General features: G+C 37.6%; 1 protein-coding gene across 10 annotated transcripts in view; it reads left to right on the forward strand.

The window, feature by feature from the left end:
- SYNE2 (spectrin repeat containing nuclear envelope protein 2) overlaps nt 1–24,116 on the forward strand; it is a 298,118-nt gene that overhangs the window by 120,497 nt on the left and 153,505 nt on the right. For all 10 annotated transcript variants that reach the window (XM_070513755.1, XM_070513754.1, XM_070513759.1 and 7 more), the window contains 15 exons: nt 521–700; nt 2,340–2,490; nt 9,470–9,628; nt 10,275–10,436; nt 12,526–12,627; nt 13,582–13,782; nt 14,361–14,532; nt 15,057–15,169; nt 16,300–16,502; nt 16,960–17,079; nt 17,178–17,469; nt 18,706–18,857; nt 19,801–20,110; nt 21,373–21,537; nt 23,751–24,092. In XM_070513755.1, the coding sequence (XP_070369856.1) occupies nt 521–700; nt 2,340–2,490; nt 9,470–9,628; nt 10,275–10,436; nt 12,526–12,627; nt 13,582–13,782; nt 14,361–14,532; nt 15,057–15,169; nt 16,300–16,502; nt 16,960–17,079; nt 17,178–17,469; nt 18,706–18,857; nt 19,801–20,110; nt 21,373–21,537; nt 23,751–24,092 (2,824 nt within the window). The remainder of the gene's footprint in view (nt 1–520; nt 701–2,339; nt 2,491–9,469; nt 9,629–10,274; nt 10,437–12,525; nt 12,628–13,581; nt 13,783–14,360; nt 14,533–15,056; nt 15,170–16,299; nt 16,503–16,959; nt 17,080–17,177; nt 17,470–18,705; nt 18,858–19,800; nt 20,111–21,372; nt 21,538–23,750; nt 24,093–24,116) is intronic.

Below are 24,116 nucleotides of genomic sequence, written 5' to 3' on the forward strand. Positions count from 1 at the left end.
GTCAATGGGGTTAATCCCGCCAGGATTAGTTTGCAAGTTAAAACCCTTAGTTCAAATGACTCGTTTTGGTCTGGGAGAGCCTGTTGTACACTAGGTAGAAATGCAAGATTTCCCTTTCTCTTTCCTTCCTCCTTGGCTCCCTCCACCCTTCCTTAGTGGCTTGCAGTGCTCTATCATCCGTCTCTTTTCTTCTCTCCATACCATGTTGTCTTCCCCACTCATATACACACTCATACTCTGTCTCTCTTTTCTCTCAATGCATTTACACATGCTTTACAAATGTGTTCATCAGAGAGAAATGTTACTCCTTGTGGTTTTGTATATTTGTTATATTTAAAACACCAAATTAGTATTCTGGAAATACAAAGAGCCTCTGGAACCCTGTAAGAAGATTGTGTAATTTTGGCATAACCCTCATGAGAACAAATTAAGGTTAGCGTGTTCCCCCAAATTACCCATATTTGTGCCGAATCAAATTGGGTAATAATTAGCTATCAAATTTTTCTCTTTCATAATCAAGGAAAAAATCATTAATCAGACTGGATAAGGATCTGGATGAATATGAAGAAGAAAAGAAACACCTGCAAGAAGTGGCAAATTCTCTTCCACAGTTCAAAGATGGCAGGGAAAAAGCTCTGAGTCAACAGTGCCAAGAGACAGCCCTCTTGTGGGAGAATGCAAAAGCTTCGGTCACTGAATGGTAAGGGAAAAAAATCCCTCCCAAATCCGAAAACTGTCCGTTGCACAATTAACTTTTTGAAACTTTAATGTTGAAAACACACTCCCATGGGCCTAAAGGTGGGGCAGACTTAGAGTTTCACGCAGGGAGCCCACTGGTCTAGTGTCTGGAGCAAGACCTGGAACCTTAGATAAATGAATTGAAGAGGTTCTCTAGGAGGGATAATAAATAGCTAGTATATTTATAATTATCACCTCCACCTGTATTAGTTTTCTATTGCCACAGGAACAAATTACCACAAATTTAGTGGTTTAAAAACAACTAACCTTTCCGGCAGTCTGGAGGCTGGAAATCTTAAAATCAAGCTGCGTTCCTTTCTGGAGGCCCTGGGAGAGAATTTGTTTCCTTGCCTTTTCCATCTTCTGGAGCCTCCTACTACATTCCTTGGCTTGTGTCCCCTTCTTCCATCTTTAAATAAAGCCAGCGGCGGAGCATCTTCTAATCTCAAACTCTCTCTCGCTTTCTCCCTCTCTCCCCTCTGCTTCTCTCACCACATTTCCTTCTCTGACTCTGATCTTCTTGTCTCCTGCCTGTAAGGACTCTTCTAATTATATTTCACCCACTTGGATAATCCAGGATAATGTCCCATTTTAAGATCCTTAACTTAATCACATCTGCAAAGTCCCTTTTGCCATGTAAGGTAACATATTCACAAGAAGCAGGATTAGGATGTGGACATCCTTGGGGGTGGGGACGTTATTCTACCACACCACCTTCCTTGAATGGCAGATGTTGCCTGTCAATTACCACAGTCTTTCCTACGGAGCCTGGTCAAGGCTCAAAAGTTTTTTAACTGTGTGACAGCCACTACCTATGAGTCCCAGCTGGCCATTCTGCTGACTATTCTCCATCCATACCTTCTCTCCTTTATTCTCTGCCTGCGGGTGGCAGTGGTCAGGAGGCCTGATCCCTACAGACTGTACCACTCAGGCCAAGGGTTCCAGTTGGGTTAGGAAGTAGGAGGTACTAACAGATGAGAAGACAAGAAGAGAAAGAGGTCAGTGTTGTCTTAATTCCTTCCCTTTTCAACAAGTGGTTCTGGCAACTCTTGCTATGCCCTCCTCTTTGGCTCAGGACACTTTCTCCATTTCCCCTTGGGCCAAGTGGCATGCCTGTTGTGACGTTGCCTAGTCCCTGGGTACCTAAGCTCTGACGATTTCCCTTAACTCTGCTCTCCATGGTCCTTTCACCACAGAACTCCATCTGAGTATACCTCCTGTTTTCTGCCGGAACCTGAGTGTACAGTGGTCAAGATGAAGCCTGCCTGTGGTATTTGGTCTAGTCTATCTTCAGTTTTACAGAGGGAAGAACTGAGGTCCACAGAGGGCTAAAGTGCCTTATCTAAGGTCACGTGACTAATTAGTGTCCAGCCATCAATCTGGTGAAAATACTAATCCAGTGATTATTTATACCATCCATTTGCCAGATAAATGAATGTGCCATCATTCTTAAAATAAATTGGTAAAACAATGTTAAACCATGTCAAGATGAAAAATCCTTGTATAACTTATTAGCCATTATTGTAGAATACTTACAAAGAGAGAGAATGGTTTTGTTTTCTTCAGACGTTTAGCTGTTTTACGTTTTTTTCTCTTCATAGCCTTGACCAATGTGAGAGAGTTTTGGAGCTCTTAAAACAATATCAGAGTTTTAAAAGTGTCCTGACAACTTTGATTCAAAAAGAAGAGAATGTCATCTCCCTTCAGGCTTCATACATGGGAAAGGAGAATCTGAAGAAAAGGATAGCAGAGGTGAGTCCAAATTCCAAAGGAAGCTACACAGTGGCCTTACTTAAAAGCCCGACAACAAAGAGGATATTATAAATAGAGTCATTTTCAAAACTTGGCTTCAAAGAAGTTACTAGGGACTCTGTCTTACCAGATATTTAAGAATTTATTGACTTTCTCATCAGGGCTTGGAAAGAATCAGTCCCCAGGTTGATGCTGGGTTGCTTCGCTTTGCCTTCTGACACCAGCCGTGTGGTTCTGTTGGAGTCGAGGATTGCCCCCTAGGGTTGTAACGGTCTTTGTGCTGGCCTTCTACCTAAAAGGAACCTGAGACTTCACTGCAGCCTTGAGAGCATGAAGAGAGTAGGAAAATCCTCTCTGTTGTTAATGGACAAAGGAAAAATTACTTTTCAATTTATTAGCTTTTGTAAAACCATGTGAGTTCATCTCCAAGTTGCTCCATCTGTGTTCATAGCCTCGCCAATCACAACTTTGTATTCTAATAAGAACAATGTTTTTGGACACTAGGTGTCATTATTTCCTACAGTTTTATGTGGGCATCAACCAGAGTGGCAGAAGAATGGAATAGTTAGAGAAGAATACACTATATTACAGTATATTACCATATTTCAGAAAGTGGCTTTTCCTGTTGGTTTTATGACAAAGTGTCAAAAGTCTGTATGAAATCTAGTCTACTTGATACACCTGGTTGTTAGCAAGTAATTTTATTAAACTTCCCAGTTGCTGGGAATTTTTTATTTTATTAAACTTCCAGTAAGTTCTTTTAACAACATCAAGGGAAGCTTCAATTTTTTACTTAAAAGTAACGCTTTAAAGTAGAAAAGTATTTTCAATAAATATGACGGGGAAGGTTTACAATAATGTGTAGAGAACTCATAAAAATTAGTGAGAAAATCACTGAGATCCAAATGGATATTTGTACTTTGGAAATAAATGGACAATTGTCAAAAAAAAAAAAAAAAGAGAGACATAGTTCAACCTCACAGGTAATCAAAGGAAACCAAAATTACTTGAAAATACCTTTGTTTAGCTTTTTGATAGTCAATGAAATAAGCACTCTTTATATTGCTGGTGAAAGAGTATGTTAGTACTACCATTTTGGAAAATACTTTGACAATGTTATTCAAGATATTTCAAAATCTTTCCACCATTTGTCCAAATATTTTACTTCTAGGAATATATCCTAAGGATGTAATCTTAAATATGGAAAAATTCTTAATACCAAAGATATTCATTGCAGCACTTTATAAATTTACTAATTTCCTTCTTTCTTCACTGGCCAAACATGCCCCATCTACTCCAATAAATGATTTGCCCCAGAAGCTGAAAAACCCTGAAGCCAGCAAAATTGGTTTTATTTCCAAATAAGATTATCATGTGGGCTTGAGGTTTTAAGTAATACTACTATTACTAATAAGAAAAATGATAGTAACGATGATGCTAGTGGTCACTTCTATCATTGATGGCTTTTTCATTGTGTGCCAAGTGCTTTGCATATTATTATATCATTTCATTCTCACAATAACTGTGTAATGTAAGTATTTTTATCCCTGTTATGCTGGTGAGAAAACTATGGCTTAGAGAATTTTGGAAGTAACTGTAGGGTTTATATATTTATTTATTTTTTGAGGAAGATCAGCCCTGAGCTAACATCTGCTGCCAATCCTCCTCTTTTTGCTGAGGAAGACTGGCCCTGAGCTAATATCTGTGCCCATCTTCCTCTGCTTTATACGTGGGACGCCTACCACAGCATGGCCTGCCAGGCGATGCCATGTCTGCACCCAGGATCCAAACTGGCGAACCCTGGGCCACCGAAGCGGAATGTGCACACTTAACCGCTGCGCCACTGGGCTGGCCCCGGGTTTTTTTTTTTCTGCTTTTTCTCCCCAAATCCCCCTGGTACATAGTTGAATATTTTTAGTTGTGGGCCCTTCTAGTTGTGGCATGTGGGACGCTGCCTCAGCACGGCCTAATGAGTGGTGCCATGTCTGCGCCCAGGATCTGAACTGGCAAAACCCTGGGCCGCCACAGTGGAGCGCGTGAACTTAACCACTCGGCCACGGGGCCGGCCCCAATTTTTTTTTTTTCTTTCTGTAGGGGTTTTAATGTTATTAAGATATTGTTATGAACAAAGAGCAAAGAATTCCCAACCCTGTGCTGCCAGTTTTCCTGATTTTCTGTGGGATTGTCAAGGGAGATATATAGTAAAAAAATGAGACCAAATGGTACTGCTTTATTATTATCTGCACAAATGGCCAGGCCTCAACAAATTCTCTAGTAAAAAATGGGTTCGAGCATGCAGTGTCCACAAGGCCTTTGTTTTGTCCGGATCTAAATCCAAATCTTGGAATCTTATCACCCTTTTCTTGGCTGCCCGGAGTAGCTCAGATACTGAGGCGGTGACCTGAGTTCTTCAGCTCATGTGAAGGGGGGTGCATAGTGCTGGTCTCAAGGAGCTGCAACTCTGAGCTGTTCAACAGGAAGGAAGCAACACGAAGCAGAAAAAAGAGCCCTATCTGTGTGTTGATTTTTCAGGCACACTGATCCTGCTCACTAGTAAATATGGTCCAGTTGGTGTCTTGGCGTTTGGACAGCTTGGCAACTTTTTCTGTAGAAAAGGAAAAAAAGTGGGGCTAGACATTAAGTAACTTTGCCAAGATTATATGGCTAATAAATGGCAGAATCACTATTTAAACCCATATCTATCTGACTACAAAGTCATGTTTCAATCATCATAATATTGCTTTCCCTGAAAACGCGTTTGGAATATGTAAATGGTAGAAGTAAAAATTGGTTAACTGTGCTTTGTCTGTACCCCTTTCTCAACTGTAAAGGTTTGACCGCAAAGGCGTTTTAAAAATTATTAAAATAGCTGTAATTACCTTTGAGAAATGTATACAAGTCCAGGCTTTTCTTATTTTGTTAAGAATCCTTGTTTCTAGTGTGGTATCTAACATAGGGGCGCTTCATGTATTTGCTGAAATAATGGATTATTTTGTATGGAAGATATAGAAGTTCTAGCACACTAGTGTTTAATTCTTTTCTCAGGCGCTTTTATAACTGTCTGACAAAAGCAAACTTTAGTACTGCTTGTTAACGTAACTTTCAGTTAGTTTTGTGATGACTTGGGTACTGTCTTCAGGAACAATCAGTTTCTGTGGTGTGTATTGTCACGATACTTTGCACCCATGGCTGAAATAGGATACCACTGAGAATTTTTGTCCTTTAAAACCAAACCTGGGACATGGCGCCAGGTTTCCACTCTCTTTAATGAAAGAGAGAAGTGCGAAAGTAAGACTAGAAGCCTAGGATGTCAGGGGACTATACAGTTTGGGAGATGTCAGAGGGAGCCTGGTTTTCTTTTTACCCCTTCCATTCATTGTAGAACAAAGCCCACAATTCCTGTCAATGCTGAAAGTGCCCTCTCCGGCTCTTTCTTTTCTCCTCTCCCAGTGGTAGCTGTGTCAATGTAACGACAAGGTCCTTTGAATGTAGTAAAAATTAGGATACGTATATGTATTTTTTTCATTTAATTGAAGAAGCATTTGTTATGCTCCAATGCAAAGAGTCCTGAACCAGGAGAAAAAACACCTGAGTTTGCATCTCAGCTCTCTCTGTGTATCCGTCAGCATCCAGTCAGGAGGCAGAAACATCCCTAGTTATGTTTTTTCCATTTAAAAAATTTTGTGTAATTTTAATTTTTTAAATTAAACTTTTAATTTTAAGATAATTGTGGAGTCACATGCAGTTGTAAGAAATAATACAGAAAGATCCTGTGTACCCTTTGCTAAGTTTCCCCAGTGGTAAAATCTTAATAAAACTATAGTACAATGTTGCAATCAGGATACTGACATTGATAGGTTCAAGATAAAGAACATTTCCATCACCACAGGGATCTCTCGTGTTCTCATTTTATAGCTGTACCCACTTCCCTCTTGCCCCCACCTCCTCACAAGTACTAATATGTTCTCCCTTTCTATAACTTGTCACTTCAAAAATCTTATATGAATCAAGTCAGACAGTAGGTAACCTTTTGGGATTGGCTATTTTCACATAGCTTATTTCTCTGGAGATTCATTCAGGTTCTTGCATGTATCAATAGTCTGTTTTCCTTTTCCTTGCTAAGTAATATTCCATGGTATGGATGCACCACAGTTTAACTTTTCATCCACTGAAGGACATCTGGGTTGCTTCTAGTTTTTGGTTATTATAAATAAAGCTGCTATAAACATTCCTGTAGGGGGTTTTGTGTGAACATAAATTTCTACTTCTCAGGGATAAATGCCCTGGAGTACAGTTGCTGAGTTGTATGTTAATTGTGTATTTAGTTTTTGAAGAAACTGCCAGACTGTTTTCTAGAGTGGCTGTTCCATTTTACATTCCCGTCAACAATTTATGAGTGATCCAGTTTCTCCACATCCTTGCCAGCATTACATATTGTCCCTATTTGTTCTTTTACTCGTTCTGATAGGTATGTAGTGGTATCACATTGTGGTTTTAATTTACATTTCCGTAATTGCTAAGGATATTGATCGTCTTTTCTTGTGCTTGTTTGCCATCTGTACGTCATCTCTGGTGAAATGTCTTTTGCCCATTTTCTAGTTAGATTGATTATTTTTACTGTTGAGTTTTGAGAGTTCTTTATATATTCTAGATAATAGTCATTTGTCGGATTTGTGGTTTGCAAATATTTTCTCCCAAACTGTAGCTTGTCTTTTCGTTCTCTTAACAGGGTCTTTTGCAGACCAAAAGTTTTTAATTTGGTAAAGACTAATTTATCAATTTTCCCTTTCATGGATTGCGCTTTTGGTGTGAAAGTCTAAGAATTCTTTGCCTACCTCAAGATCCTGAAGATTTTCTCCTATTTTTTTCCTAAAAGTTGTATAGTGTTATGGTTGACATTTAGGTCCATCATCCATCCATTTAGACTTAGTTTTTGTACAATGTGTGGACTTAGGTCAAAGTTCATGCTTTTGTCTGTAGATATCCAGTTGCTCCAGCACCATATGTTGAAGAGGCTCTCTTTCCTCCATTGAATTGCCTTTGTACCTTTGTCAAAAATCACTTGGGTGTATTTGTGTGGGTCCATTTCTGGGTTCACTATTCTTTGCCATTGATCTATGTGTCTATCTGTCTGCCAGTACCACGTAATCTTTATTACTTTTACCTATATGATAGGTTTTAAAATTAAATAGACTGATTCTTCCTACTTTATTCTTCTTTTTCACATGTTTTAGCTATAGTTCCTTTACCAGTCCATATAAATTTTAAGTAATCTTTTCTATATTTTTAAAATAATATTGCTGGGATTTGAAAATAACTGCATTAAAACTGTATATCAGTTTCAGGAGAATTGACATCTTTACTATGTTGAGTCTTTTGATCCATGAACTTGGTATTCTCTGCATTTATTTAGATCTTTGATTTCTTTCATCGGCATTTTGTAGTTCTCAGCAACTAAGTCCTATTCTTGTTTTGTTAGATTTACACTTAAGTGTTTGATTTTCTGAGTAATTGTAAATGGTGTTATATTTTTAATTTCAGTGTCCATGTATTCATTGCTAGTATAGAGAAGTGCAATTGATTTTGATATGTTTATCTTGTATCCTGTGACCTCTCTGAACCCACATATCAGTTCTAGGAGTATTTTTGTAGATTACTTGAGATCTCCTACATAGATGATCACATCATCTGCAAATAAGGACAATTTCTTGACACTTAAGATAGGGGGCTCCTTGTTATTGCTGGTTGTGGGTGGGAGTTCTGGCTCCCTACCCTCCATTGACAGCTTCCTGGCTCCTCCTTGCAGCTGCCTGCATGACCTCCATGGACATCCCAGTGGGGAGTGCTTTGTTACTGCCCAGCTAGAATGAAAGTCTCAGCTCTCTACCTGGCCTTCTCTGACACTATCCTGGTTGGGTGTGGGTGGGGCTCCTGTTACAGCCTGGTGACGGTGGAAGTCTAGGCTTTGCACTTAACCTTTGCTGGCTGGGTGGGGGTTGGGCCACAGTTTTTTCTGTGGTTTTTGGCTCTGGTGAGCAATTATTTTCTGAAAGTTTTCTGTCTTGCTAAGTTGACTAATTCTTCATTCTTTGGCTGAAGAGAGCGGGCTTTCCTTGGGGCCTTTTTTTCTCTGTGTCCATTGATATTACCAGGTGTTGGCTTCTCCAGCACAGTCTGGGAGATCTGAGGATTCAGGGAACTCATCGCCAGGTTGTCTTCATGAGCTGATGCCTCAGCTATTCCCCCTTCTTGAGCTCCCCACTTTTCAGTCTTCTTAAGTTTGTTTTGTATGTGATGCCCAGGGTTTTCAGTTGTACGTAGTGGGAAAGATAGGGAAAAGTTTGTCTACTCCATATTCTCAGAAATGGAAATCCTCCTAAGGTGTATAATTTTTAGGTTTTTGCTAATGAGAAGTCACTGTTTTCAAATTTTATATAATTGTTAAAATGCTCACGTAAGATTAATAAATTGAGTGAAACATTAGGATTATGTTAGTCAACAATCAAATTTTATTTTGGAGTCTAAGAACATTGGCCTTTTGATAATGTAGTGTTTCACCTTCCATGTGAGAAATGATGTTGGAGTTAGAATCATGGAAGATTAAACCAGAAGTCATATTACAGATGTTTTAGAGTTCTGTCTCTTCTATTCAGATGAGCACTTAGGTTCTTCAATGTTACAATGCTGATTCCTTTCACAGGAATCTAGGAACTATCATTTTTTATGCCATTGAATGGAGGTGCCTTTTTGGGTAGAATATTGTTTTGCATGGACAAAAAACATGGTTTTAGACCGTTATAAATATTTCATCATGCAGAATGGGAAGAAATTTGGATATAGGATTATTGATAAACCAGATGGCTAATAGTCTAAAATGTTTTCATTGAGAAAGTGGCACAATAAAAGCCAGTAATAGAATTGTGATTCTTACCAGTTTGTCTATGTCAGTATATCAAAACGTTTTGCATCTTTTTTGCAGATTGAAATTGTCAAAGAAGAATTTAATGAACATTTAGAAGTTGTAGACAAGATTAACCAGATCTGCAAAAATCTACAATTCCATCTAAATAAAATGAGAACCTTTGAAGAGCCTCCTTTTGAGAAAGAGGCTAATATTATTGTGGATAGATGGCTTGATGTAAGTGATAATTTAATTGACTAGAAATTCCATTTTATAACATTAAGTTCATCTTTTCTATTGTATCCTTAGTATTTTTATCTATTTACAGAATTCAAAAGTGCTCACTGTAGAAATGTTCACATCATATATAATTCATAACTTAGGAATTGTCTTCACGCCAGAGTTAGGCACTGCTAACAAATGGGTCTGTAATCTTTCAGATATAAAAGTGCATGCTCAACTTATTTAAAATAAACTAGTTAATATATTACTCATCTGTGCAGGATATTGATGTTCAACTATATATATTTTTAATACATTTTTGGTGAGTGGTAATGACATTTTTAGGAGCTACAAATTAAGAATTTATCTGTCGTACTTTCTTGTATGTGGGTTTTAAAAAAGCACTTTTTATTTATTGTGGTTTAGAAATTAGGGAGACTGTTGCTTTCAGTTGTGTATAAGCTGCAGCATATCAAACAAGTTTTTTTGTAGAAGAAAGAACTATGTGATATGTTAAAGCAAATTTTTTTTGTTGATGAATAAAGCAAAATATCCAGTAAAGATAAACTAAAATTCTACTTAAAAATAGTGTTCAACTGAAACAATGGTTCTCATACTTTTCACCATTGACTATGTTATTTCTATTTTTTAATTGTGGTAGATAAATGAGAAGACAGAAGACTACTATGAAAATCTTGGTCGAGCTCTTGCTTTATGGGACAAACTTTTTAACTTAAAAAATGTCATTGATGAGTGGACTGAAAAGGTCCTTCAAGAAATGGGATTACATCAACTGACTGAAGAAGAAAGAGAAAAGCTGAGGGTAATTGAACAGAGATAAAATATGTGGTCTTTTTGTATACAGTTGACATTTTAATATTGTTTGCTTTCTTGAAGTGGAGTAGAGAAATCACAAAGAAATCTTTTATTTCTTTCATTATCCCTTGAGTACGACCTGAACTCTATCTTTTCCTTTATAATATCCAGGAAGATGTTAGCAGGTATTATTAATCTGGGGTTCACACACACACAAGAGGTTCATTGATAAAATCATCTTACATAGGGACAGTCACATCTTTATTTTCCTGAATGTCTGACTAAAAGGTAGTATTTGTTTCAATTATGAACATAGTCAACAAACATAATAGGATGAGCATTATGCATGACTTTGTTATCAAAAAAATCACAGATACTTTTAAATCGTTATCTGGTAGTTGCAACTATTCCCCTTATCACTACTTTGAAATTATGGTATTTAGTAGGTCCACTGCTAGATCTTGTTATTTAAGGTATTATTAAAGAGGCCTATATGTTACTATATTATAAATTATTTTTAATGTTTTGGTAACAGTAACCCAATGTAATTGTTTTCCTTTGTCATCCTACATAATTTATTTTATGTTTTGTTTTAAAAATATTATGCAAAGGGTCCATAGCATTCACCAGACCACCAGAGGGGTTTACAGTATAAAAAGGTTAAGAACTCTTGGCAGAAGCCCCATCAAAATGCATAATTGTTCCCAGGTGGTGAGTCTAGACCCAAAGGGTTGGCAAACTTTTTCTTAAAGGGCCAAATTGTAACTATTTTAGACTTGTAGATAATTTGGTCACTGTCACAACTGCTCAACCCTACTGTTGTAGCATGAAAGCAGTCACTTATAGACAATATATAGATGCTTGAAAGTAGCTGGGCTCCAATAAAACTTTTTTTATAAAAACAGACTCCCTGCCCTAAGACCATTAACCCCAACTGTCATAATTTGAATTAAGCAGTTCTTCAAAAAAGATTAGAGGGGCTGGCCCCGTGGCCGAGTGGTTAAGTTCGCACTCTCCGCTGCAGGCGGCCCAGTGTTTCGTTGGTTCGAATCCTGGGCGCGGACATGGCACTGCTCATCAAACCACGCTGACGCAGCATCCCACATGCCACAACTAGAAGGACCCACAATGAAGAATATACAACTCTGTACCGGGGGGTTTGGGGAGAAAAAGGAAAAAATCAAATCAAATAAAAAAAAAAAGATTAGAAAAAACATAAGGCTGAGTATCAACATTTGTGTAGAGTTTCAAAAAAGACTAGTTTCCAAATAGTAATCTCAGGTTTTGCCATTTGGAACAAATTAAAATTGTCTCTTTTAACTCTAGGAAGAGTTCTTTATAATTGCTTGTTTGTTTATGTATTATTAGTCTGGACTATATAAAATCACTATGTGGGTAGGTCAGAAAACATCAGTATTGGCAGTTATGTGTGGTTCAATGTAATATTAAAATCTATGTATGTGTGCATAATGACTTTACAGTATGCTAACTCTAATGCTTCAAATCTCATTTTTTTCTCTCATTTTGTCATTTTATTCACTTTTAAATTCACATATCCGTTTTTTTACATTTGGAAAAGATTTTCAAAATGTGTGGAGATTTATGAGTTTTCTAGGTATATGATGATAGTCGTGAAGTAAAACTATGGCTTTCTAAGTATAAATGAATTATCACTGAGTCACTTAAATTTGTCTTGAAGTACGAGTTGTTTAAAAATTTGAAATTAAGTATTAGAAACTGCCAGCCTGTGGGCCAAATTCTGCCAACAATGTGTGTGCATGTGTGTGTGTGTGTTGGCACAGCTTATATGTACACATCTATGAAATGTGATGCCTTTAGGCAGGCGCTGCCTTCCGGTGTGGCACCAGACCAGCCCCTCTGTATTGTCTTGTAGCTAGAATGCTTCACTCACTTGTAACATTTGCCTGACCCGTGAAGGCACTTGGGCTTGTAACTCCCAGGACTCTGTTAAAAAACAAGTGATTAGGGAAATTCAAGGCTCTCTTAATTTCTGTATATTAACAATAGCAATTGTGTGTACCAGAAAATAAAGTACAAAATAAAAAGATATTTTCCATTAAAATTGTGTGTTTTAGGAAGAGTTGCAAGTCCATGAACAAAAATCTTCAGAATTTTCTAAAAGAGTGGCTAAAATACAGTCTTTGCTTCAAAGTAGTGACATACCTCTTGAATTGCAGGTAAGAAAATTTTTATTTCAAGGTTGTGATTGAAGTACTCTAAAGTAACATTCATAAACCAGAATTCTAAGTCTTAAACCTAAAATAAAATTAGGATCATTACTTAATTCACCTATATTAGATTCCTATATTAAGTCCGACCAAATTTTTAATAGCATAGTTTATTATATTTGTTCCACTTTTAAGATGAATACTACTACTTTTTGCCTTGTATTCTCATTTCACTTACTTCACAGACCTCTTGTATGGAGGGGGAGAGGTTGCTGTACTTGCGTGTGAAGTAACCAGGGTTTCCTCCTGAGCATCCTGGGCATAGGAAGGAGAATATGGCTCAATGATTCTAGGTTTCTTAATCCCTAGATGGAGAAACAGGGAGATTGTGACTTTCAAATGTGACTTTCCGTTGTGTGAAGAGATCTGTGACAATTTTATTTAGATTAAAGTGTAAGGTGGCTGAATATGAGCTCTGGAGTCATACTCTCTGGGTGAGGTCATGACTCTGCTACCTACTAGCTTTGTGATCTTGGGCAAGTTACTTAACCTTCTGAAGCCTACATTTTGTATATGAAGTGCTTACCATGATGCTGCGTACATAGTAAACACTCAGTAAATGCTGGCTATTTAATTTTTCTATGTGTTTCAATATATTTTCTAATGAGCCCCATGAGATAGCATCTCAGTCGGTGTGCTAGATAAGACTTGTTTTAGAGAGAAGGATTCAGATTGCTCTTAGAAAAAAGTCTGGATGTCAATTTAAGTTTTTTCATGTTACTCTTTTTCTTTACAGGCAACATTCGAGTTGTTATATCAGTGATGTAGAATTGGAAGTAGAGAAGAGTTTGTTTCACATTGAAGTGAAGCAAAGTCTTAACTCATTCTCTAGCAATGTGCATTTATCCTAAAATGTGGTTAAATAAAGTTTGTTACAATCCTTCTTGTGTTTCATGATTTCAGGTCATGGAGTCCTCTATTTTGAACAAAATAGAGCATGTAAAAATGCGTTTAACAGGAGAACCCAACTACTGTGCCCTCAGTGGCAGCCCAGCTGAGCTAAGGGAGGATCTGGACCAAGCCAAGACCCAGATTGGAATGACGGAGTCCCTCTTAAAGGCCCTGTCTCCTTCCGACAGCTTGGAGATCTTTACCAAACTAGAGGTCCTGCCCACTTGCTTCTTTTCTGTGGTTCAGATTTAGTTTCACACTTATTTCTGGTGGTCTTGGCCTCTTGAGTTTAATAAAAATCGTTATAAAAAAATGAAAGCTTGGGAAAAAACTCAGAAAAACACTTTGTGTATGTATTTGAATTGCTTTGTGGACAGTAATCATTTGATATTAAATTGTGTTGCAGGGGCCAGCCCCGTGGCATAGTGGTTGAGTTCCGTGCACTCTACTTTGGTGGCCTGGGTTCACAAGTTTAGATCCCAGGCGCAGACCTATACCACTCGTCGGCCATGCTGTGGTGGCACCCCATATAAAATAGAGGAAGAGTGGCCCAGATGTTATGTTAGCTCAGGGTAGACCTTCCTCAGCAAAAAAAAAAAAAAGAAAGAAAGAAAGAAAGAAAAGAAATTAAATAACATTGCGTTATACATTTACTGGCTAAGAGAAAGTGAATCCATCCGATAGATAATCATCTAGATTTTTACAAAAATAATGGAGATGTATTATGCTTTGTGCCAATTGAGTCTTTTTAAAGACTTAGTATTTTTTTGTTTGTTTGTTTATATATTTAGGAGATACAACAGCAGATTTTACAGCAAAAGCACAGTATGATATTACTTGAGAATCAAATAGGTTGTCTGACTCCTGAACTCTCTGAATTAAAAAAGCAATATGAAAGCATCAGTGATTTATTTAATACCAAAAAAAGTGTTTTGCAAGATCACTTTTTGAAGTTACTGAATGGTGAGTGCAGTGTATCTCTTGCTGTGTTTCTGGGACTCTTAAAGTGTGAATAAGGACTGTGAACACAAGGCTAATTAATCTAAGCTTCACTTACAGATGGTTGCACAGATTTTATTCAAGGAAACAATATTCATACCATTTTTTTAGCTGGGGGAACACTCACTGATCTACGCCTTTCATCAATACATCTATTTCTTTCACATGACAAATCGTTACTTCATGAAGGAAAGTCACCAGGGTCCTAGTGTTTGACCCGCTTTCTGTGGTCGGTGAGTCTTGGGACGTGCCTGTGAGCAAGTGTCTCTGGGTGTCCTCTGTGCTTGGAAAGGAGGCTTAGTGTGGAAAGTACACCGTGATTACCTTCTCGGCTCTGTTAGCCCTCAAATGTGGGTTTCAGCTTATTACTGCTTTACATAATGACTTGTACCCATGGCTTGGGAAACAAGTTTCCAGATCTCTTGCTTTAAGAAGGTGTGTGAAGTCTCCCTTGAATGAATACAGCTTTTGTTTTGTTTTTCCTCTAGATCAGTGCAAGAACTTTAATGACTGGTTCAGCAACGTTAAAATGAACCTTAAGGACTGTTTTGAATCATCAGAAACAAAAAAGAGTGTGGAACAAAAGCTACAAAAACTTTCTGTAAGACATATATAAATTTCAAAAAAAATTTATCAAGACTAGAATACTGGAGGCGTAGACCTGTATTTAAGTAGATAAGATAATACTTACTTTGATTTACTGATTTCCCTGCATAGAATATTTCCAAATAACCTGACTTCTTTCCAAATATTTTGAAACTGTTTACTGGGTAAGGGTTCGAGTGACTTACACAAGTTTTATTTTCACACCTATTCTAAGATGCTGTTTAACTTAGTGTTTGCTGGTGAATTCAGTTGTGTTAAAATCATGTTTGATAAAAAATAAAGAGTACTTAATTTGGACTTTGAAATCCCTTTACTTTCTTGAAAGAGGTCTCTTGACTTTTTGTCTTTTGGCAGCCATATTTCTTTAAAAAATTGTTCTTGAACTTTAATGCACTGCTGCTCGGAGTGTAGTGGCCTGAGATAAAAGGCAAAGTGCATGGGGCATGTAAAATGCATATTGCACCCTTAAAGCTTGATCACTTTGGGGTAGATTATTTAGTACTTTCGTTTTGATGATAAGACGTGCTCTCAAGCTTATTGACGGCATTAAATGCTCTCTGTTTGATTTCTCGCTTTTATGATGCCTTTCTTTATTGACAAAATTGCCTTTCTTCTCTTTTTTATAGTCCCGATTGTTTTCTTTTTTGCCTTTAACTTCGCCTACTGCATGAGCCTCAGCAATTGATACTCAAACTTTGAAACACAAACATTGAAATAAATTTCTGATTTGGACAAAGTTAAATAGAGAACAGTCCATTTAGTTTTACGTGTTGGTTACCAGAGGGAGCAAGTATTTAGGAGAAGCTGAACGGAGCCGGGAAAGAAAAATGCAGCGTTCCTGGTCCTACTTCTACTGATCTTCATGGTGGCACTGTGTTATGTTGCTTAATGTAGTTCTCAGAAAGTCAGATGCAAATGCATATGTACACACACATTCTAGAGCTAATGTAAGTCATCTTTTGTTCATTTGCTTTGGAGGTAACCATATCTCCATAGCCCTTCTTTTGTACAGGATGTTAAGAAGATGGCATGTCTATGTACTAGCTTGGACAAGTGTCCTAGGAGTGGCAGAGACCATACTTATGCTTGCCAGTAGGGCATAATTGACTTTTTGTCTTTCTTAAGGATTTCTTGGCTCTTGAAGGAAGAGGCAGTAAAATACAGCAGGTGGCATCTGTGTTAAATCATGTGAAGAAGCATCTGCCCAAAGCACATATTAAGGAGCTTAACAGTTGGATTGTAAGTCAAGAAAGTGAATTAGAAAAAATGGAGTCCATATGCCAGGTGCGAGCAAAGGAGCTTGATGATTATTTGCAGCGGCTACTGAGGTAGGAAATAAAGGTGATATTGAAATAATATATTTTCCAGTGATATCTTTATATGTCCTCTGCCTCAGTACAGCTAGCATTAGGATACAAATACACACAAATTTCACAAATAGAAAGCATACTTTAAAATCCAAGTTTGGCTCTAGGAATATAGAAGTTTGGAGAGTTCTTCAAATTATCCAATATGGCAGAGGTTCAGGGGAGAGTCCAAAAATGTTTTCTGTTTGTTTGTTTCCTGTTCTTTATGATGCATTTGTGTAGCTTATTGTTTTATAGAATCCCACTATAATACAGGCTATTATTATTCGGATTTTAATGTTACAAATTAAATTTTCTCTAAAGAATAACAAAAATATATAGTAAAAACCCAATTGGCTCACAAGATTAATGCCAGCCTTCTCTTCAGATAAATACTTTTTGCTTCTTTTATCTTCTAACATGTGGAATGTTCTTTTAGACTCCAGGATGACCATAGAAACTTGAGTAAGTGGTTGACTAATCAAGAAGAGAAATGGAAAGAAATGGAAGAATCAGGAGAGAAAACTGAGCTATTTGGCCAAGCTCTAGGCAGAAAGAGGTATAGCTAATCTCATATGAAATATATTTCCTGGGTATATGATTTCTTACGTGATGTCATGGCTCCTGTAAACTTTCAATGATATTTGGAATTTACAGGGAACAGTTTGAATCTATGGCCCAGTTGAACAACTCTTTGAAGGAATATGGGCTTACTGAAGAAGAAGAAATAATAATGGAATCCACACATTTGACTGATAGATACCAGACATTATTGAGACAGTTGTGTGAAATTGATGAAGACAATAAGTTACTTCCTGCTGAGGACCAGAGCTTTAAAGATCTTGCACATGATGTAATGTGTTGGATAACAGCGATTAAAGAGTCCCTTATGGTTCTGAATTCATCTGAAGGCAAAATGACACTTGAGGAGAGAATCCAAAAAATAAAGGTATAACTGTGGAAACTAAATTTCAGAGGTCAGAGTGAACTCTAATTTTGAAAAGATTTAGAGGAAAACTGCGAAGATTTGTTTCTTAATGGAAAATAGGATCAGTGTGGAATGGTTGAAGAAATTCAAATGACTGAGCTTGCAAAAGAGAAGGGCTGTGAGGGATCTAAAGTTATTTTAATGCATGGAAAGGAGAGAAAGTATTTCCTCTCTGTGAGGGCAATGCCCAGTTATTGTCCATCTTTACTGAGTACAGAAGAATTGAAATAAAGACAATAAACCAGAGCTGCAGCAGATGGGAGCTTGCTAGGTTATGAAAAGAATACAGGTCAGTACTGCAGAGGCATCAGCCATGTCACCGGCAGGGCTGGAGAGGAACTCTTCTTCAGAGAGGATAAGTATGGTCATAAAGCTTATTAGATACTGAGTGGATTGTGGAGGCCAAGGAGATCTCAAGCTCCCTTGAGCTGAGTTTTTATCTCTTTCTTTTCTTACTTTTTAAGGGGAGGGTGAATAAACTTCGCTAGTTAAAAATACAGGGGACAGAAGCATGTGTGCTTAAAGGGAACTGGAGAGAATCGAAATCTCGTTAATCGAAGCATTGTTAGAGGAAGAAATGGTCAAGAGTAGGGAGCTTTAAGGGTGGGTGGGATTTACTGAAGTAATCGGAATCGGTTGAGATTATATTTGAAAGATTTTCTGGACAGGGTGAATCTTGAGTAGTGTTTCCAGGAAGGGAAGAACTTGATTGTTCAGAGCAAAGGAGGGAAAGTGAAGAACAGAGAATGGGAATTAATTAGGTTGTGATAGAGAGCCAGAGTTGACATGAGGGACGCTGCATTTCCCTTTGGGAAGCCGAAAGTCCAATTGTGGGTATATAAAAGTGTTTTGTTCAGGTTGTTACCCTAACTCTCCATTTATAAATAATGGAGTAGATAGGAAGGAGGATTTGCCAGGTTTTTTGTTTGTTTTTTTTTTGGCATACAATTTATTTGAAAATCAAGAGGAGAGCAGGAGTGCACTCAGATTAACCCAACAAATGTTTACTGAGAACCAGTTCTGTATAACATGAAGGAGATCTCTTTGTCTTTGAGGCATAAATAAAAATGAAAGAGTAATTTTGAAATCTACTCTGAAGTTAGAATCTCTGTATAATGTTTATAAATAAAGAGATATCATATGTAATATCCCTAAGCAGTACGAATGAGATGATAAGCTCTTTTTTATTTAATTCAGGAAATCATTTTACTGAAGCCTGAAGGGGACGCTAGAATACAGAGAATCATGAGTCAGGCCGAGAGCAGCAAAGCTCCCTTGGTTCCACAGACCCTTACTGATATCAAGAACCAGTGGGACAACACGCTCCATTTAGCCAAAACGTATCTAAGGTAAAGGGCATGCCTTCACCACTTTTGTGGTTTTCCATTGCACAGTGAAGCCATAACAAGTATGTTTTGTCTGCCTCCTAGATTTGGATATAATATATCTATTGGAGAAAGTCAGTAATGTCAGGGGCATCGACAATGTCAAAGGCAGAAACAGAGGAACAGTTCTCTGGATCAGATCCAAAACACACTGTCGTCACTCTGTGGCAGTGTTTGCTTTGGCTGGTGCATCAACCTGTCCGGTTCTTGGCAACAGATTAACATTGTCTGTCATTCTATCTTCAGCACTCCGCTTCAGCACTGTAAAAACCCCTTCCCCCACACAACCTCTGTATCTGCGTGGTATTTCTGTAGGATAATTCATGCTTTTAAATATATATTCAAAGAGATTTTTGAATGTCTAAACATTGAAAAATGTCTGAATTCAGTGGACATAATTCTGGTGAAAAGTCTTAATTCATACCACATCTTAAATGATGCATTTAGTGTTTGGTAGAAATGTAAACTTTGTATTTTTCTAAGGAGACATTCAGATCAAAACTAAATTTAAGCTATAGAAAGCATGAACTAGTTAGTTGGCCAATATACGGAATGCTTATTTTATACGAAATCTTATATGAAAAAGAAAATCATAGGATAATATAATTATATGTAACATAAAAACTGGAATAGTTTGAAATCTAAATTATTAAATATTTGTTCTCGGGTCAAAGTATGTAACAAAAAACAGTAATTTTTTAGTAATCTACAAATAGTTTCTATCTTGACTTCTGACCTAAACTTAGTGCTATTTAGAATGTTGTAATTCCAAAAGAGTCTCTGGGAATAATGAATATTAGTGTTATTTTAATGCTTTTATTATAATGTATGTTGCATTATAATGTGAAAAATGCCATTTCATTTTGCTAAGTGTCACTTCATTTGTATAATATTTTGTTAAACTTAGCCATCAAGAAAAGCTTCTACTAGAAGGAGAGAAATATTTGCAAAGTAAGGAGGATCTGAGATTAATGCTCACAGAACTGAAAAAGAAACAAGAAGTGGGCTTTGCTCTGCAACATGGATTGCAGGAGAAGAAAGCTCAGTTAAAAATTTATAAGAAGTTTCTCCAGAAAGCACAAGATTTGACATCCTTGCTAAAGGAGTTAAAATCTCAAGGAAATTACCTCCTAGAGTGCACTAAAAATCCCAACTTCAGTGAAGAGCCTTGGCTGGAAATAAAGCAGCTACATGAAAGTCTTCTTCAACAACTACAGGTGAAATGGGCAAAAGAAAATTTTAAATGATTGTTGTAATTATGCATAATTATGTAATATTTGTATACAGAGTCATTTTTTTGTTCTTTTGGTAAATCAAAACCTTTTAAAATTTAATTTATCAGTTTTCGATACAAATACTAACTCCTGAAGGATGGAGGAATCAACCCAGTCAGTTTTGCTAGAGGAATCCTGTGGGTATTATGTAATGCTGGTGTTGTTTCCTCTCATTGAAGTTCCCCTCTTCACGGGTATGAAGGGTTAAGATTTTTTAGGTATCTCTATGAACTTTGTGTCAAATTTATCCATGCACCATCCATACATCCATCTATCCACCCATCTCTCCATCCATCCATCTATTCATTCAACCATCCATCAGTCCACTTTTCCATCCATCTATCCATCCATCCATCCATCCATCCATCTATCCATCATCTATCTATTGTAATAGTTTACATCCATTTTTCTGTATAAACCTTTTCAATGTCCCTCCCTTGAGTATTTCCATATGTTCTGCAGAAAGAGAATTAAGAGGTAAAATGTCAGCTTGTCATGGGGGAGTGAGTGTATTCTCCTAAGGAAATTGTTTATAATTGCACGCTGAAAGCCGGATTCAATGTAAGGATTACCTGGTAAGAAAGCATGTTTATACAGATGGCAGGCGATGTGCAGGGGTGAAGATATACCTGCTTGGCTGTAAGTTGTTTAGTTTAATAGTTGTTACTTTTCTGATCAGGTGTGGTCACCTTATTTTCTTATTTCAAGAAGATGGTTTTGCTCTTGAGTTAGGATTACTTTTTCTTAACACACAATTTTGGAGTTTGTTTCTGAGGAAAGGAATCAGGGGTTAGGTTGATCTCATTTGTCTCATTTTCACATATGGGTACTTGGTTTTAGTAAGAAGAATAATTAAGGGAGCTGCTTTATTATGGATGTTTGTGACTTGATGATATAATTTCAAGCCATTTTGTTTTGCAAACCTCTTGACACATTGTCTTCAGGAATGAAATGAAGGCAGAGCAGCATGGGGGGAAACAAACGTGGTTTCAATAAGAGTCATTTTGAGGAGGGAGAGGGGAGACTTTACAGTGAAATATCTCAAACACTAAAAAACTTCACTTAAGAACTCTGGACGATTTATGGCCGTATTTCTGTTTCAAGATGAAACTTCATAAAACAAGTGTTTAGGAACAATTTAATTATTTTTTGAGTGAGAAAATTCAGAGACATAATTTGTAAATTGTCAATGGTTTTATTTTTAGGACTCTGTGCAGAAATTGGAAGGTCATGTTCAAGAACACCACTCATACCAGGTTTGCGTTACAGACCTGAACACAGCATTGGACAATATCTCTGAGGAATTTGTTGGTTTTTCTGATAAGCCTGTGGATCAAGAAGCAGTTGAGGAAAAACTGCAGAAACTGCAGGTATTAAACAGTGTCCAGACATGATACGCGTTAAAAAAAATCAATATCAATTACAACTTGACAAATCAGTGTCTTTGGTCAGAAATTCAAGTGCTATTCAGATGACTATTAGATAATTAAAGTTCTGAGCAGTCATAAAAAATGGGAATGTTCTTCTTTAGTGACCAAATCCATTTATAATTTGAGTTGAACAGTACCCTGTACTCTGGATCCTCAGAGACAATTCCACCCATGACCAATCTGTAGCTCCTGGAGACCTTTGTTTTAGACACAGCACAGTGATTCTGGGAGATACTAGGTAGTCAAAGGACGCATCGAATGCAACGAAACCTGGGGGAAGTGTTTCAGCTTTGCATTCTTCTTCGTGGGTGGATGGGAGTTGTATAATTTTTACCTTAGTAATTTTCATACTCATGTCCTACGGTAGAGCTCTCTCAAGATGTAGAGCTTCCAAATTCTCATCCTCACTCCAACATCCAGCTGTATACATTGAGGATTACACCCTTTACCCACTTCCTCAGAACACATTCCCGGGATTCTCTCTGTTTGCACAACCAATAAACAGGTAGAGTGGTGTCTTCCAGAAGAAAACAAAGTAAAGCATTTTCTTAACTACTTCTTTCACAGTTTCTTGACTGGAGATTTCATGGGGTGAGTCTCAGAACAGCACTGCTGGCATGAGCTTGGGAATTTCCCGTCTCTTCCTTTTAGAGACCAAGGAATCAGGCAAAACTTCTCCTCCAGAATGGCCCGACAGTGTGACAGGGCTGCCTCCCTTTCTAACAGTGATAATTTGACCAATGTTGAGGGCTCATCCTGTCCAAGGTGCTGTTTCCATGCCACGGACACTGAGAAAAGTATAAGACATGAGCATCACTCTGAGGAGCACGGGCTCCTGTTGAAAAATTAAAATATAGCCTTGTGCTGTAGCTGGAAGGAATCTCAGAGGCCATCGATTCAGACTCTCATTTTATACAGGACAAACTGAGTTCTGGAGAGGTGAGGAATTACAAGGTCACACAAGTTAAATGACAGAGAGGGGCCACAGTTCAGGTCTTCTGACCCCACTAGACATCTCTACCTGGATGTCTCTCAGCTATTTGTAATTCAGCATGTCTAGAAAATAGTTCATCATCCTCTTGCCTTTCTCCATCTCCCAGCTCCCTACCAGTGAGCCTTCTTTTTCTCCTGTATCCTCTGACTCTATGAGTCTCTCCACCCTCTCTCTAGGCTTCCAAGGTGGAAACCTGGGTATCCTTTCCCAGACTCCCCAGTCTAGTCAGACACCACGTGCTGTCTCTTTCACCTCTGAAATATCTCTACCATTTGTCCCTCCCCCATTACCCCATTATGGCTGCTGTTGAACAGGCCTTCATCTCACAGATTAGACTTCCAAATGGGCTCCCTGCTTGGGGTGTCACCCTTTCTGGTGCAACTTCCCAATGGCTGCCGAGGATCTTTCTAAAATGCAATCTAGAACTCCCTTCTTCCAGCTTAAGATGTTTCAATGACCTGTGCGTATTTGTTAGCATAGATCTTTTCACATTCCATTACCCGTGTCTGTTTACTTCTGTGTTTCTCTTGATAGACTATAGGAACTTGAAGGCACTGTATTTTACTCATCTATGTAACTTCAAAATCTATCGTACTACTTGCTGTTAGTTGAATGAATGTTCATTGTGTTGTCCATTAGGATAGTGGCAATTAAATACTACATAGTTCACCTAGTAATTTTAAGACTTACTCTGTTTCAACAGTAACATCCATAGCTGCTATCGTGCCTCAAATTCCTTTTGAGTCTTGAGTTTTCAAATTAGCTTCATTTATTCATGCATTTAGTAAGTATCAAGTCCCTGCTATATTTAAGATATTGCACTAGAAAGATTGATTTCAGCTTTGGTCCGAATTTTAAATATTAACACTAGAGCCATATGGGCACATTCTAAATAATTCATTCTTTTCAATGCTTTGTGAAGATTGTCTTAATTACTTCTTATAAACTTCTAATATCTTCTAAAATCTGTTGGAGAATTTGATCTGTGATGTTACATTGGTTTAAGTTTTGCCCAAAGTTTCTTCTTTGTGATAGAAGTTGATAAGTTTTTATACTTTCCACGAGTGAAGCAGAATGTGCTGTGATTTACAAAAGTAAATTAACTCTAGTGATCACTGAACAGAAATACTTTTTGTGACGATCTTTCCTCCACTCACAGGAACTAGAGGATAGACTCAGTTTACAAGATGGCGCCTTAGAAACCATTGTAGCTTTAGCAAAATCCATCAAGCAAAATACATCTTCAGCGGGACAGAAGATTATTAAAGATGATATAAAATCTCTTAAGTGTAAACAAAAAGATTTGGAAAACAGACTTGAATCTGCTAAGCAGGAGACAGAAAATTGTCTCCACAGCATTCTCAAATCAAAACGCTCAACAGAAAAGAAAGAAAAGGTGTCTCTGGCAGGCGGCGAGAGGCAGGTCACGTCTGCCGTGCAGGAGTCCACTCAGAACTCAGCTGTGGTGGGAGAGTTGGAGGAAGACGGGGAAATAAACAAGGTAAGTGCCTGTGATTGCAACTCT

Source organism: Equus asinus, chromosome 7 (assembly GCF_041296235.1).
Source record: "Equus asinus isolate D_3611 breed Donkey chromosome 7, EquAss-T2T_v2, whole genome shotgun sequence".
NCBI classification, from domain to species: Eukaryota; Metazoa; Chordata; class Mammalia; order Perissodactyla; family Equidae; genus Equus; species Equus asinus.